The 11,856-nt window shown below is 47.7% G+C and overlaps 1 protein-coding gene across 1 annotated transcript; it reads left to right on the top strand.

The window, feature by feature from the left end:
• Window positions 1-358: 358 nt before the first annotated feature.
• On the top strand, window positions 359-11,715 carry LOC124462929 (SH3 and multiple ankyrin repeat domains protein 1; the record flags this gene model as incomplete). Its single annotated transcript, XM_047014642.1, has 14 exons — window positions 359-715; window positions 3,335-3,538; window positions 4,368-4,439; window positions 4,578-4,686; window positions 4,849-5,000; window positions 5,356-5,523; window positions 5,801-5,842; window positions 6,982-7,098; window positions 8,986-9,063; window positions 9,290-9,356; window positions 10,002-10,177; window positions 10,637-10,764; window positions 11,181-11,329; window positions 11,590-11,715. Coding segments are annotated over exons 1-14 (1,945 nt in total), but the record flags the coding sequence as incomplete, so codon positions are not given.
• Between the last annotated feature and the right edge of the window lie 141 nt (window positions 11,716-11,856).

Below are 11,856 nucleotides of genomic sequence, written 5' to 3'. Positions count from 1 at the left end.
ATCGCTGTGGGATTTCGGCGCGACTTTTTGATGTGTACTACCTAGTTTCCTCACAGTCTGTTTCTCCAAACGATCGAGTTCAGCGTGGGTAACGGTGTCCTTCTCCCTCCCTGTCTCCCCAACAGGATGTCTTTCAGGGTGAAACTGATCACGCACGGTGCGGCCATGTCGCGTTGCCATGACAGCACTGTCCCCCAGCCCTCCCTGCAGTGACGGCGCACCACCAAGGATGCTGGGAAACAACAAACACTTCTATCCAGGGGAGGATGACAAGGATGGGGAGGATGAGGAGGAGGAAGAGGAACAGGGGAGGAGCGGCAGGAGAGGGGAGGGAGGGCGAGAGAAGGAGAACGGAGGGATGGAGGGTCTGGCGGGGGTGGAGATGAAGGGGGGGAGACGGGAAGGGAAGGGAGACGGCGGCAAACCGTCCGCCATCGTGGTCGGGCGACAGAGGGGCGATCGGCCACCCAGGTCCAGTAACCCGGGTAACCGGGGAATCCCTTACACGTCCAATCAAGTTCCCCCACACCTTCAGCCAACTAGCAAGCTCCATCTGGCCGCAGCCAATCAGCAGCATCATCACCAGGCCCCGTCCAATGCGCTGCAGAAGAAGCGGGCCCACATGGAGCGCAGCATGACCACTGTGGCGCCCCTGGAAGACACCCACCTGACCATGATGGTGTTCCGCATCGGAATCCCCGACATCAAACAGACAGTAGGTGCATGATGTCAGACACAACACTGTCAAGGTTCTCAGGTCATGACAGCAGGCTGATTGCAGTCTTTCTTTTTCTAACACGTACTGTAACATTTAAGCCTAGACCAGTGATGAACGCAGCTGTAAAACTACCAATGACTTCACCAAAATACATTCTCAGAAGGTTTCACGTCTGGTTCATGCAACACCAACAGCCATGGCATTAATAATCTGACATAACCGGAAGCTGCTTATGGTCATAATACTAATACTCTCAAGCAGGGAGTTACTGTAACAATAATTCACACGGCCTCCGAATGGCAGAAGCAGTTGAGAAGTAGTTTGCTGCCCAACGCCTCCACACTCCCAGACAGCGCAGGTTAGAACTCCAGCCCCCCAGCCAACCGCTCCCCCATCATTATCTCCACTTTCAAATCCCAGAACATTGCATCGACTGTTCTACATGTCAGCTAATATGCCCTCAATATAACTGTAATTGCTAATTATCTAATAAGGTTTTAATGAGTTTGGGGAGGGCCGGGCTGGAGAGTGAAGTGAGAGGCGTGAAGATGGAGTCGCAGAACGGTGTTGGTCTGAGGGCAGCGTCACCAGAGGGGGTTGTGGCCCGCCCACCGACCAACACTAACACTGCCACCACCTCGCAGGTGAAATATAATCGGTGTAGATTAGAGGGGGAGGCAGAGAAGGAGGGAGAGGAAGGGTATTAAAACATGGTGGAGTTTGAGAGAGGGAGAGAGAGGGGAAGGATGGAAGTAATAGGGAGAGGGGGAGAGGAGGTGGAGAGAGAGAGAGACAGAGAGAGAGAGAGAGAGAGAGAGAGAGAGAGAGAGAGAGAGAGAGAGAGAGAGAGAGAGAGAGAGAGAGAAAGAAAGAGAGGCTGGACATTAGAGAGAGGCAGTGTGAGAGATAGAGATGAATAGGTAAACACAGTGGGTATTCACACAACAGCTCTTTACATTGATCCGAGTCAAAGGATGACGTATGAGTCATATTGCTGGGCTGTGCTTTATTAGAGAGAGCTTCATGGAAGCACATAGCCAGACAAAAATACAGCCTGAGATAAGTATTTGCCAGGAAGTCACACTCATATATATTACAGTAGTCTCTCACAGGGAATACACACACTCACAAATAGTGGCACACACAGAAATAGGCACACACACACACACACACACAGAGATACTGGCACGCAGTTATAGGCAAAGACACACGGATCGTGGCACACACTCATGTAAGCACACAAGCCTGCGCACGGAAGAACGTGCACACATGCAGTGTAAATATGTACACAGACAGACACGCGCACACACACGCGCCTCTCCTCATGCGGTGCACCTCCCAGGGACCACCAAGGCATTGCTACGGCAACGGATGCCTTGCTCCTCTAATGAACTCGTTGCCATGCCAATGGTGTTGGCTACAGCATAAAACAGGTACAGGGAGGGGGGAGGATGTGAGGAAAGGGGAGGGGCCGGCACGAGAAGGCATTATGCTGAGCGCTGCAATTTCACTTTATAAGAATGGAGAAAATGATGTGGTGTGGTTCCATACATGTCCAACTGACCAGTGTTCTCTGGCTGGTGGGGCTGTAATAGGTTCAACTTCGACTGGGATGAAAAAGCCTTGTCCTCTCACTGTAAGAGGTATAGAAATGGAATTGTATGGAATATGGGGAACAAAAAAATGACTGTAAAATCTAATTATGTGCAGCACCAGACGAATATAAAACATCAAAGGCTTTGGTCCATTGTGACCAGCAAGCCCCTGGTGTATGTACAGTATGTATGTGTGTGTGTGTGTGTGTGTGTGTGTGTGTGTGTGTGTGCGTGTGTGTGTGTGTGTGTGTGTGTGTGTGTGTATGTGCGTGTGTGTGTGTGTGTGAATAGAGCTTTATTCTCCTAGTGACTATTTAAAAATCTATCTCTCATTGATCGCTATGCAGGTCTTGAGTTTATGCAGACAGAACAACTTAAAAAATAGCCGAGAGGAAAGAGAAGTTTCTGCTTTTGCTGTTGCTGGTAAACTGGAGGAGGAAGTGTTGTGCACTGCTCCACTTTTCAGGCTAATTATAAATCATGTTGTTTAGATCTTTATATCAGTTATGGACATGGCAACTGTTTAATTATTAACTTAATATTTCATTTGCATGCAACACACACACACATGCAGACACTTTATATTGCATGTATCCTCACCTTCCTCACTCAACAAACACACACACACACAAACACACAAACACACACACACACACAAACACACACACACATGCAACCCTGAACTATCCACCCCCCCGCCAAGCTCAATCCCCAACCACACACATGCATGTTCACCTCCCTCTCCACATGCACACACACACACTCACACCCTTATAAACTCCAGTCCAGACCAACTCCCCCCACCCCACCTCACCCCTGCCATGTTTATTCCCCCCACAACCATACACATACACACACCCACACACACACATGCACACATTTTCATCCCCACCTCCCTTGCTGCACACACAAACAAACACAGACTTGTACCCACTTTAAAACACCCATGGCTTGACCAACCCCCCTCCCCCCCTCCCCTCCCCCCCTCACCCCCCCCTCACCCCCCCCCCCCCCTTGTCAGAGGTGTCTCCAGTTCGACCCTGATGACATGGTGTGGAGCGCCAAGCACCAGGTCATCTGCACCCTGAGCGAGTCGTTGTGGGACGTCTACAACTACGGCCTGTTCCAGCCAGCGGGAGACGGCCGGGACGCCAAGTTCCTGGACGAGGAGCGAGCCCTCCGAGAATACCCACAATCCTTTGAGAAGGGGGTGCCCTATCTGGAGGTAAGGGAACAGGGGGAAACAAAGAGACAAGGTTTTCGGAGTGGGAGAGAAGCAATGAGGAAATGATCATTTTGCTTTTCCGATTTAAATGTGTCCTTTGCTGACACGATTGGAAGCGGTTCTCTTTTCAGTTGCTGTAAATGAACTTCTTATCGAAAGTCTTTTTTTCGATGAGCTTGTTGCCAATGGGTGTGACATGACATAGATTCCTTCCATTTGCAGAGACACTGCACATCTTACTAGGAGCGTGGCAGGCTCTGACACGCTGAATGGTGTCAAGGCGCCCTCTGGTGGTGTATTGGTTGTACAGCATGTGTCTGACATGGGTGGGGCTTTTATACAGTATTACTGGAACACTGGTTTCAGAGAAGGCACACTGTTTAAATTATCTATGGAGGTTGTGCCACCAAATATATAAAGAATTCTAAGATGTTATGTGAGTGATGTGAATTAGTCGCTTCTTTTGCAAAATGAAGCACTGCATTCAAAATGTCACAAACATGTCTCAAAAGCACACAATTGTCTCATGTTGCAAACACTTTTGCCATTATATTACATTTTGGGATATATCATATACACTCAGTTATTCAAAACCTAAAGCTCTTCTTTCATGAGCTCCTATGTACATTTCTGTACAAGATTGAAAGGACGTAAGCCCATTTTTAACTTCATGGTAGCAAAGTTTTATAAATATCAACAGATATACCAGAGACCTAACCGAAACCCTCATAGCAGAGGTATAAACTGTCACGAGGGAGTGAAGAGTTTATTTTTAACTCAATGACCTAGAATGAATTTGACAGTAATGCACGTCTTTCCTGTTCCTCAGTTTAGGTACAAGACCAGGGTTTATAAACAGACAAACCTTGACGAAAAATTACTTGCAAAACTTCACACCAAGGTACTATTTTCTTTGAACGATCGTGCAGCATTTTGTAAACACGTGCGCTGCCATTCTAAAGAACACTTACTGTGTATGGAGAGAGAGAAAAAAGATATCTAAACGAAAGATAACATGTTTTCTGATGAATCCCTATAGGCAAGCTTGAAGAAGTTCCTGGATTACATTCAGGCTGGCTCCATTGAGAAAATCTCAAAGGTGCTGGAGAAGGGTCTTGACCCAAATTACCATGACCCTGACACCGGAGGTGAGTTCCACAGCAGCCTGGGAGGCTCATTAGGTCAGACTCCAACATTCACAACATTCCTCACTGCCCCAGTAGAGAGGTCAGGCCTACTATTTATCAACAGATATCTATCCCGTGGCTCACTATCTCTCTCTCTGTCTCTCCACCCCCTCCAACCTCCAGAGAGTCCCCTGTCTGTGGCCATGCAGTCGGCTCTGTCTGTGGAAGGCATCAGGATTCTGGTTCTGGGCGGGGCCCATGTGGACTTCAGAACCAGAGATGGACTGACAGCCATACACAAGGCTGTCATAGCACACAACCATGCTGGGCTGCTGGTAACCACAACCCTATTTCCTACACTGACACGCTCAGTGAGCATACACACACAAGCACACACACACACACATACATACACGCACACATTCTGTACACACATGCATTAACACAACATCCCAGCCACACAGAAAAACACCAACACACATTCTGTACAAACCCCCAACTAGAATATTGCACACACACTTTGACAAACTGACATAAATGGTTTTATTCATTACCCGACACTCTCTCACTCACACAAGCACACACACACATACAAAGAGTTGCACAGTCTGTTCCCCAAACCCAGAGACGCACACACCAACAAACCCAAATGGTTTCACATGCGTTGGCCCGTGCTGTGCCCCTGTCCAGGCTCTGCTGTCCATGGGAGTGTCACCTGATTACCGGGACCGCTGTGGCCTGACCCCGCTGTACCACGCCCTGCTGACAGGGGGCGACACCTCCTGCTGTGAGACTCTGCTCTACTACAGGGCCAAGCTGGGAGTGAGGGATGAGAACGGCTGGGAGGAGTCTCACCAGGTATCTGTCTGTCTATTTACTGTACTCTCTATCTACTACTGGGACTTTGTCACTTTCTTTATTTTTTGTTTATCCAGTTTCATGGGGTTTCCTATCATCTTTTTGTATTTAAGTACTGTATGTCAGGTTCTCTTTTTATTGTATTGTATTCTGTGTCCTGTGTATTCCACTGCCTGCCCATCACTCGTCTCTCCATCCTCTGTCCCTCCTCCTTCCCCTCTCTCTCTGTCTATCTCTCTCTTTCTCTCTGTCTGTCTGTCTCTCTCTCTCTCCCTAGCTCAGGGATGAAGAGGAGTTTGGAATGCAGGAAATACACAAGGTACCCCCCCTGTGCCTGTCAGTGGTGCAGTCTACTGGATGCACAGACACACCGTAAACAGTGGGCCCATTGGGAGTTCCTGTATGCTGTCTGGGAAATGAGGAGGATACATGGGGAGGAAGGGGGGAGGACGAGGGGAGTGGCGAGCGTTTGAGTGACAGTATGCTCACTACTTCACACTAGACTGCACCACTGACTGACAGCCCTGCAATGGTTAAGTACAGTATCCATCCACGCTGGTATACTGGGATGCTGCCTTTGGCTGTCTCTGAGGGTCAGAGAGGGGTCATCTATAAAAACATGAAATGAAGGAGAATCCTGATTGGAGAAGCAAAGGAGACGACAAATGAAATTGGAAATGACAAAAGTCTGGTGTCGTGTTGCATCTAAGAATTCCATAACACTACATTGGTAACAGTCAATTTGCATGATGAAGACTCCGACAAAATCATCTCATGTTGAGTCCAATGATGACAAGACATTGGATGTGTTCTCTCTCTCTCTCCCAATCTCTGTCTCTCTCCATCTCTCTCTTTCCATGTCTCCCTCTCCTACTACCTCTCTCATCACACCACATCTCTTTCTCTCTATATGTTTTTCTCTCTCTATTTCTCTCTCTCTCTCTCTCTCTTGTATATCCATCTTCCTGCACCCGTTTGTCTAATTGCTGCCTTGTGTGTCATTCTCTGAAGCGGTTTCGCATGATCTCTGTGCAGCACAGTTTGGTTGTCATGGTGTCCTATTCTATTCTTTTGTGTTCTTATAGTGGCCAAAAAAATATGACTGGGATTGAGGAAACATGCAAAGCTTATTTGTGTTGCCTTGATTGTCTGTCTCTTCCACATTTGTTCCACTGCTACTGAATATATATAGGGTAAGGGATAGGGTTAACTTGAACCCTTATCATACACAGTGTACAGACAATTATACATACAGTATACATGTATATTCATTTATTCACTCGTTTATTTAGATGCTAATAAAACCACACAGCTTTACTATATACCATGCTTTACTTACTTGTCGATTTTTTCCAACAACAATGGCTGTCTCTCTTTAGCCCTTGCCTAACTTCTTCCAAGTGACTTAGTCTATCCATGTCATGTGTGACTCTGTGCTCCACACCCCCCCTTCCCAAGGCCTGCCAATACGGCTTTGCCCAGCACCTGGAGCATCTCCTGTTCTATGGGGCAGACACGACTGCTCAGAACGCCTCAGGAAACACACCACTTCACATCTCTGCCCTCTACAACAAGGTACGCACCGTATATATATATATATATATATATATATATATATACATATATACAGTGCCCTCCAAAAGTATTGGAACAGTGAGGCCAATTCCTTTATTTTTGCTGTAGACTGAAAACATTTGGGCTTGACATCAAACGATGAATGTGAAACCAGAGATCAACGTTTCAGCTTTTATTTCCAGGTATTTACATCAGGATCTGATGCACAAATTAGAAAATATCACCTTTTTGTTCGAACCCACCCATTTGTCACGTGAGCAAAAGTATTGGAACATGTGACTGACAGGTGTGTTTTGTTGCCCAGGTGTGTCCTATTACATACATTATTCAATCAATAAATACCACTGAATGTCTACACTCAGGTTCAGATTGGGTAAGATAGGTTTTGTCTATGCAGACTGTATTCAGAGGTGAAAACAACATGAAAACCAGAGCGCTGTCTTTGGGTGAAAAACAAGCAATTGTGAGTCTTAGAGAAGATGGAAAATCAATCAGAGCCATTGCAGAAACATTGGCCATAGCCAGTACAACCATTTGGAATGTCCTGAAGAAGAAGAAAACTACTGGTGTACTAAGTAACAGACGTCGAACAGGTAGACCAAGGAAAACATCAGCAGTTGATGACAGAAACATTGTGAGAGCTGTAAAGAAAGACCCTAAAACAACTGTTAGTGAGATCAGCAACAACCTCCAGATGGCAGGAGTGAAGGTATCACTATCTACTGTTCGCAGAAGACTTCATGAACAAAAGTACAAGGGCTACACCAGAAGATGCAAACCACTCATTAGCAAGAAGAATAGGAAGGCCAGGCTGGAAATTGCCAAAAAGTACAGAGATGAACCTCAAAAATTCTGGGACAAAGTTTTATGGACTGATGAGACAAAGATTAACTTTTACCAAAGTGATGGAAAGGCTAAAGTTTGGAGAAAGAAAGGAACTGCTCATGATCCCAAACACACAAGCTCATCTGTGAAACACGGTGGAGGTAATGTCATGGCTTGGGCTTGCATGGCTTCTTCTGGGACGGGCTCATTAATCTTCATTGAGGATGTAACACATGATGGCAGCAGCAAAATGACCTCGGAAGTCTACAGAAACATTTTGTCTGCCAATTTAAGGAAAGATGCAACCAAACTGATTGGCAGAGCCTTCATCATGCAGCAAGATAACGACCCAAAACACACTGCCAAAACAACAAAGGAGTTCATCAGGGGCAAGAAATGGAAGGTATTAGACTGGCCAAGTCAATCTCCAGACTTAAACCCTATAGAGCATGCATTTTACCTGCTTAAGAGGAGACTGAAGGGAGGAACCCCACAAAACAAACAACAACTGAAAGAGGCTGCAGTGAAAGCCTGGGAAAGCATCAAAAAGGAAGAATGCAAAAGTTTGGTGACGTCAATGGGTCACAGACTTGCTGCAGTTATTGAAAGCAAAGGATTTGCAACTAAATATTAAGTCTTATTCACTTAAATATGTTTTAAGTATATCTGTTCCAATACTTTTGCTCACATGACAAATGGGTGGATTCAAACAAAATGTGATATTTTCTTAGTTGTGCATCAGATCCTGATGTAAATACCTGGAAATAAAAGCTGAAACGTTGATCTCTGGTCTCACGTTCATTATTTGATGTCAAGCCCAAATGTTTTCAGTCTACAGCAAAAATAAAGGAATTCGCCTCACTGTTCCAATACTTTTGGAGGGCACTGTATATATGTGTATATATATATATATATATATATATATATATATATATATATATATATAAAGATTGCTTCTATTTAATAGTATTGGTTCTGGGACTCCAAGCTTGATCATTGAATGATTATTGTATCTCTGTGTGATTTCTTGAATGATTGTTGTGTCTCTGTCTGGCCTATCAGGAGAGCTGTGTCCGAGTTCTTCTGTATCGGGGAGCCAATAAGGAAGCCAAGAACAAACATGGGCAAACCCCCTTCCAGGTATGAATAGAAACCTGAACATCAACAGGGTCCACTTCCTGTGGGTTTAGCTTCCAGGTTTCAATAGTATCGCATCCGGGTATCATATCATCTTAAACATTTCATTTATAGACCCTCATTCAAACCTTTGTTGAGGTTTAAATACCGTATGCATCCACAGAAAGTGCCTGTCTGTATTAATAAATGTACATTGATTTTGAGCGAGTGAATGCTGTGTGTTTTGAAGGTAGCGGTCATGGCCGGCCATTTTGAACTCGGGGAAATTATCAAGAACCATCAAAACACAGACACGGGTGAGTGTCTGCCGTCTCCTCGGTCTCTTCACATGGAGAGACAACACTCTTCTCACTGACTGCTCTCCACGGTCATTCTATACACCAACCTCATCTTAACTGATTGGTATCTACCCTCACCATCTTACTTCCTGACTCGACTGTTTCTCTGCACTTACCCACATTCCTCCCCTCTCCTTACCTCCCTTCATCTTACCTCCTCTCCTCACCTCCCCTCTCACTACCTCCCCTCTCCTCTGCTTACCTCCCCTCCTCTTACCTCCTCTCCTCACCTCCCCTCTCACTACCTCCCCTCACCTCCCCTCCTCTTACCTCCTATCCTCACCTCCCCTCTCCTTACCTCCTCTCCTCTTTCCTCCTCTCCTTACCTCCCCTCCTCTTACCTCCTCTCCTCACCTCCCCTCTCACTACCTCCCCTCACCTCCCCTCCTCTTACCTCCTATCCTCACCTCCCCTCTCCTTACCTCCCCTCCTCTTACCTCCTCTCCTTACCTCCCCTTCTCTTACCTCCTCTCCTTACCTCCCCTCCTCTTACCTCCTATCCTCACCTCCCCTCTCACGACCTCCCCTCACCTCCCCTCTCATTACCTCCTCTCCTCACATCACCTTCCTTCTTCTCCCCTCCCCACTCCCACATGTCCTCAGTGCCCTTTCTGGAATCCCCAAAGTACGCCCCCAAACGGAGGGAGAGCACCCGCGCTCTGCCTCTGTCTTTGCCCCTGCCCCACCCCCACCCGCTCCTCCGCGCCAACAGTGACAACAGCATGACCCTGCCTGAGCAAGCGGCCCCGCCCAACAAAGCACCAGCCAATCCCGTACAGGTACCGAAAGGCCAAAGAGTTAAAGGCTACTGAAGCTAAACTTGTGTTAACTGTCATTTGATCTGAGGAGAAACATCTTACCTCTAGTGTCTAGGCCTTTGTCTTTCAGGGAATACGTTCATTTGGTTTGTTGTGTGTTTCGTTTGTGTTTTGTTTGACTTGCCTAGTTTAATTAAGGTTTTTATAAAATATGATCAAATAAAAACCACAAAGCTGGCTGTCAGTCAAAGAGTCAGCCAGCTGGTCAATCAATCAGTTTGTCAGTCAGCCAGTCTGTCGTCCAGTCAATCAGCCAGGCAGTCAATCAGCCAGGCAGTCAATCAGTCAGTTAATCAGTCAGCCAGTTAGTCAGACAGCCAGTCAGTCAGTCAGTTAGTCATCCTGTTAGTCAGTCCCTCCCAGCTGACCCAGCCAGATGGTGAGTTCTCCAGTGAGTGAGGCTGCTGTGTGTCCATGCAGGCTCAGCGCAGGGTGTCTCTGGGAGGGCGGAGCTCCAGCAGCCCCCGGGTCAGGACCCGCTCGCCCTCCAGAGGGGGCGGGCAGAGCGACACGGAGGAGAGGCTACGGCAGCCCCGCGGCAGACAGGGGTGAGGACGGGCCGGGCCAAGGAGGGAACACATCCACAATATATATACAGTATACATATGTGTATGTAGAAAACCAATGCTCTGAGGGGGGGTTTTCTCCACTCCCTTCATTTTATTTTCTCCTTTTTTTCCCCTTCTTTTCCATCTCTCCATCCTCCCCCCTCCTGTCCTATCTCCTCTGCCTCCTCCTCCGCCTTGCATTCCCTCTCCCTTCCTCCTCTTTCTCTCCCTCCCATTTTCTCCCTCCACCTCTCCTCCTCTCCCTATCCTCCCCTCCTCCTCCTCTCCTCCTCTCCCTCTCCTCCTCCCCTCCCCCCTCTCCTCCCCTCCTCTCCCACCCCCTTTCCTCCCCTGCTCCCCCCTTCTCTCCTCCTCCCTCTCTTCTTCTCTCCCTCCTCCTCTCCCCTTCTCGTTAGTGGCGCCGCGGGGAGCGGCGGGGGTGTGTCCAGTGGTCAGATGAAGCGAATGTACAGTGCCGTCCCCGGGCGTGTGTACGTGGCCACGCGGGCGTACACTTCCCACGGCGACAGAGAGCTCTTGCTCAGCAAGGGGGACAAGGTCAAAGGTGAGGGGGGACTGGTGACTCGAGGGTTTGAGGGTCAATGCTGGTTGTGATGACCTGATTTACTATGCCTTGCTTTCTCTCACTCTTAGTCTCCCTCCAATTTCCACTCCTCCCCCCCATTCTTTCTTTCATTCTTTCTTTCTCTCTTTTTTTTCTCATAATCTCTCTCCTCTTTCTCTCTCTCTCTCTCTCTCTCTCTCTCTCTCTCTCTCTCTCTCTCTCTCTCTCTCTCTCTCTCTCTCTCTCTCTCTCTGTCTCAGTGTTGAGTGTAGGCGAGGGGGGCTTCTGGGAGGGCACAGTGAAGGGTCGGACTGGTTGGTTCCCGTCAGAGTGTGTGGAGGAGGTAGCCGTTCCCACTAAGGACCGATCAGGTGAGACACGTTCAGGTCCACTCCACCAGGTCCAGGTCCTGCACACACAAACGTGTTACTACAAGCCTACTGTGCTGTACTGTAAGCTGACTAGATATTGGGCCACAGTCAGGAACATCAGTGACACACAGACAGTCGGCTATGTGGTCGCTGGAG

Source organism: Hypomesus transpacificus, unplaced genomic scaffold (assembly GCF_021917145.1).
Source record: "Hypomesus transpacificus isolate Combined female unplaced genomic scaffold, fHypTra1 scaffold_265, whole genome shotgun sequence".
In the NCBI taxonomy this organism is placed as follows: domain Eukaryota; kingdom Metazoa; phylum Chordata; class Actinopteri; order Osmeriformes; family Osmeridae; genus Hypomesus; species Hypomesus transpacificus.
The sequence above is the reverse complement of the archived record's forward strand: the minus strand, read 5'-3'. Positions and strand labels throughout refer to the sequence as shown.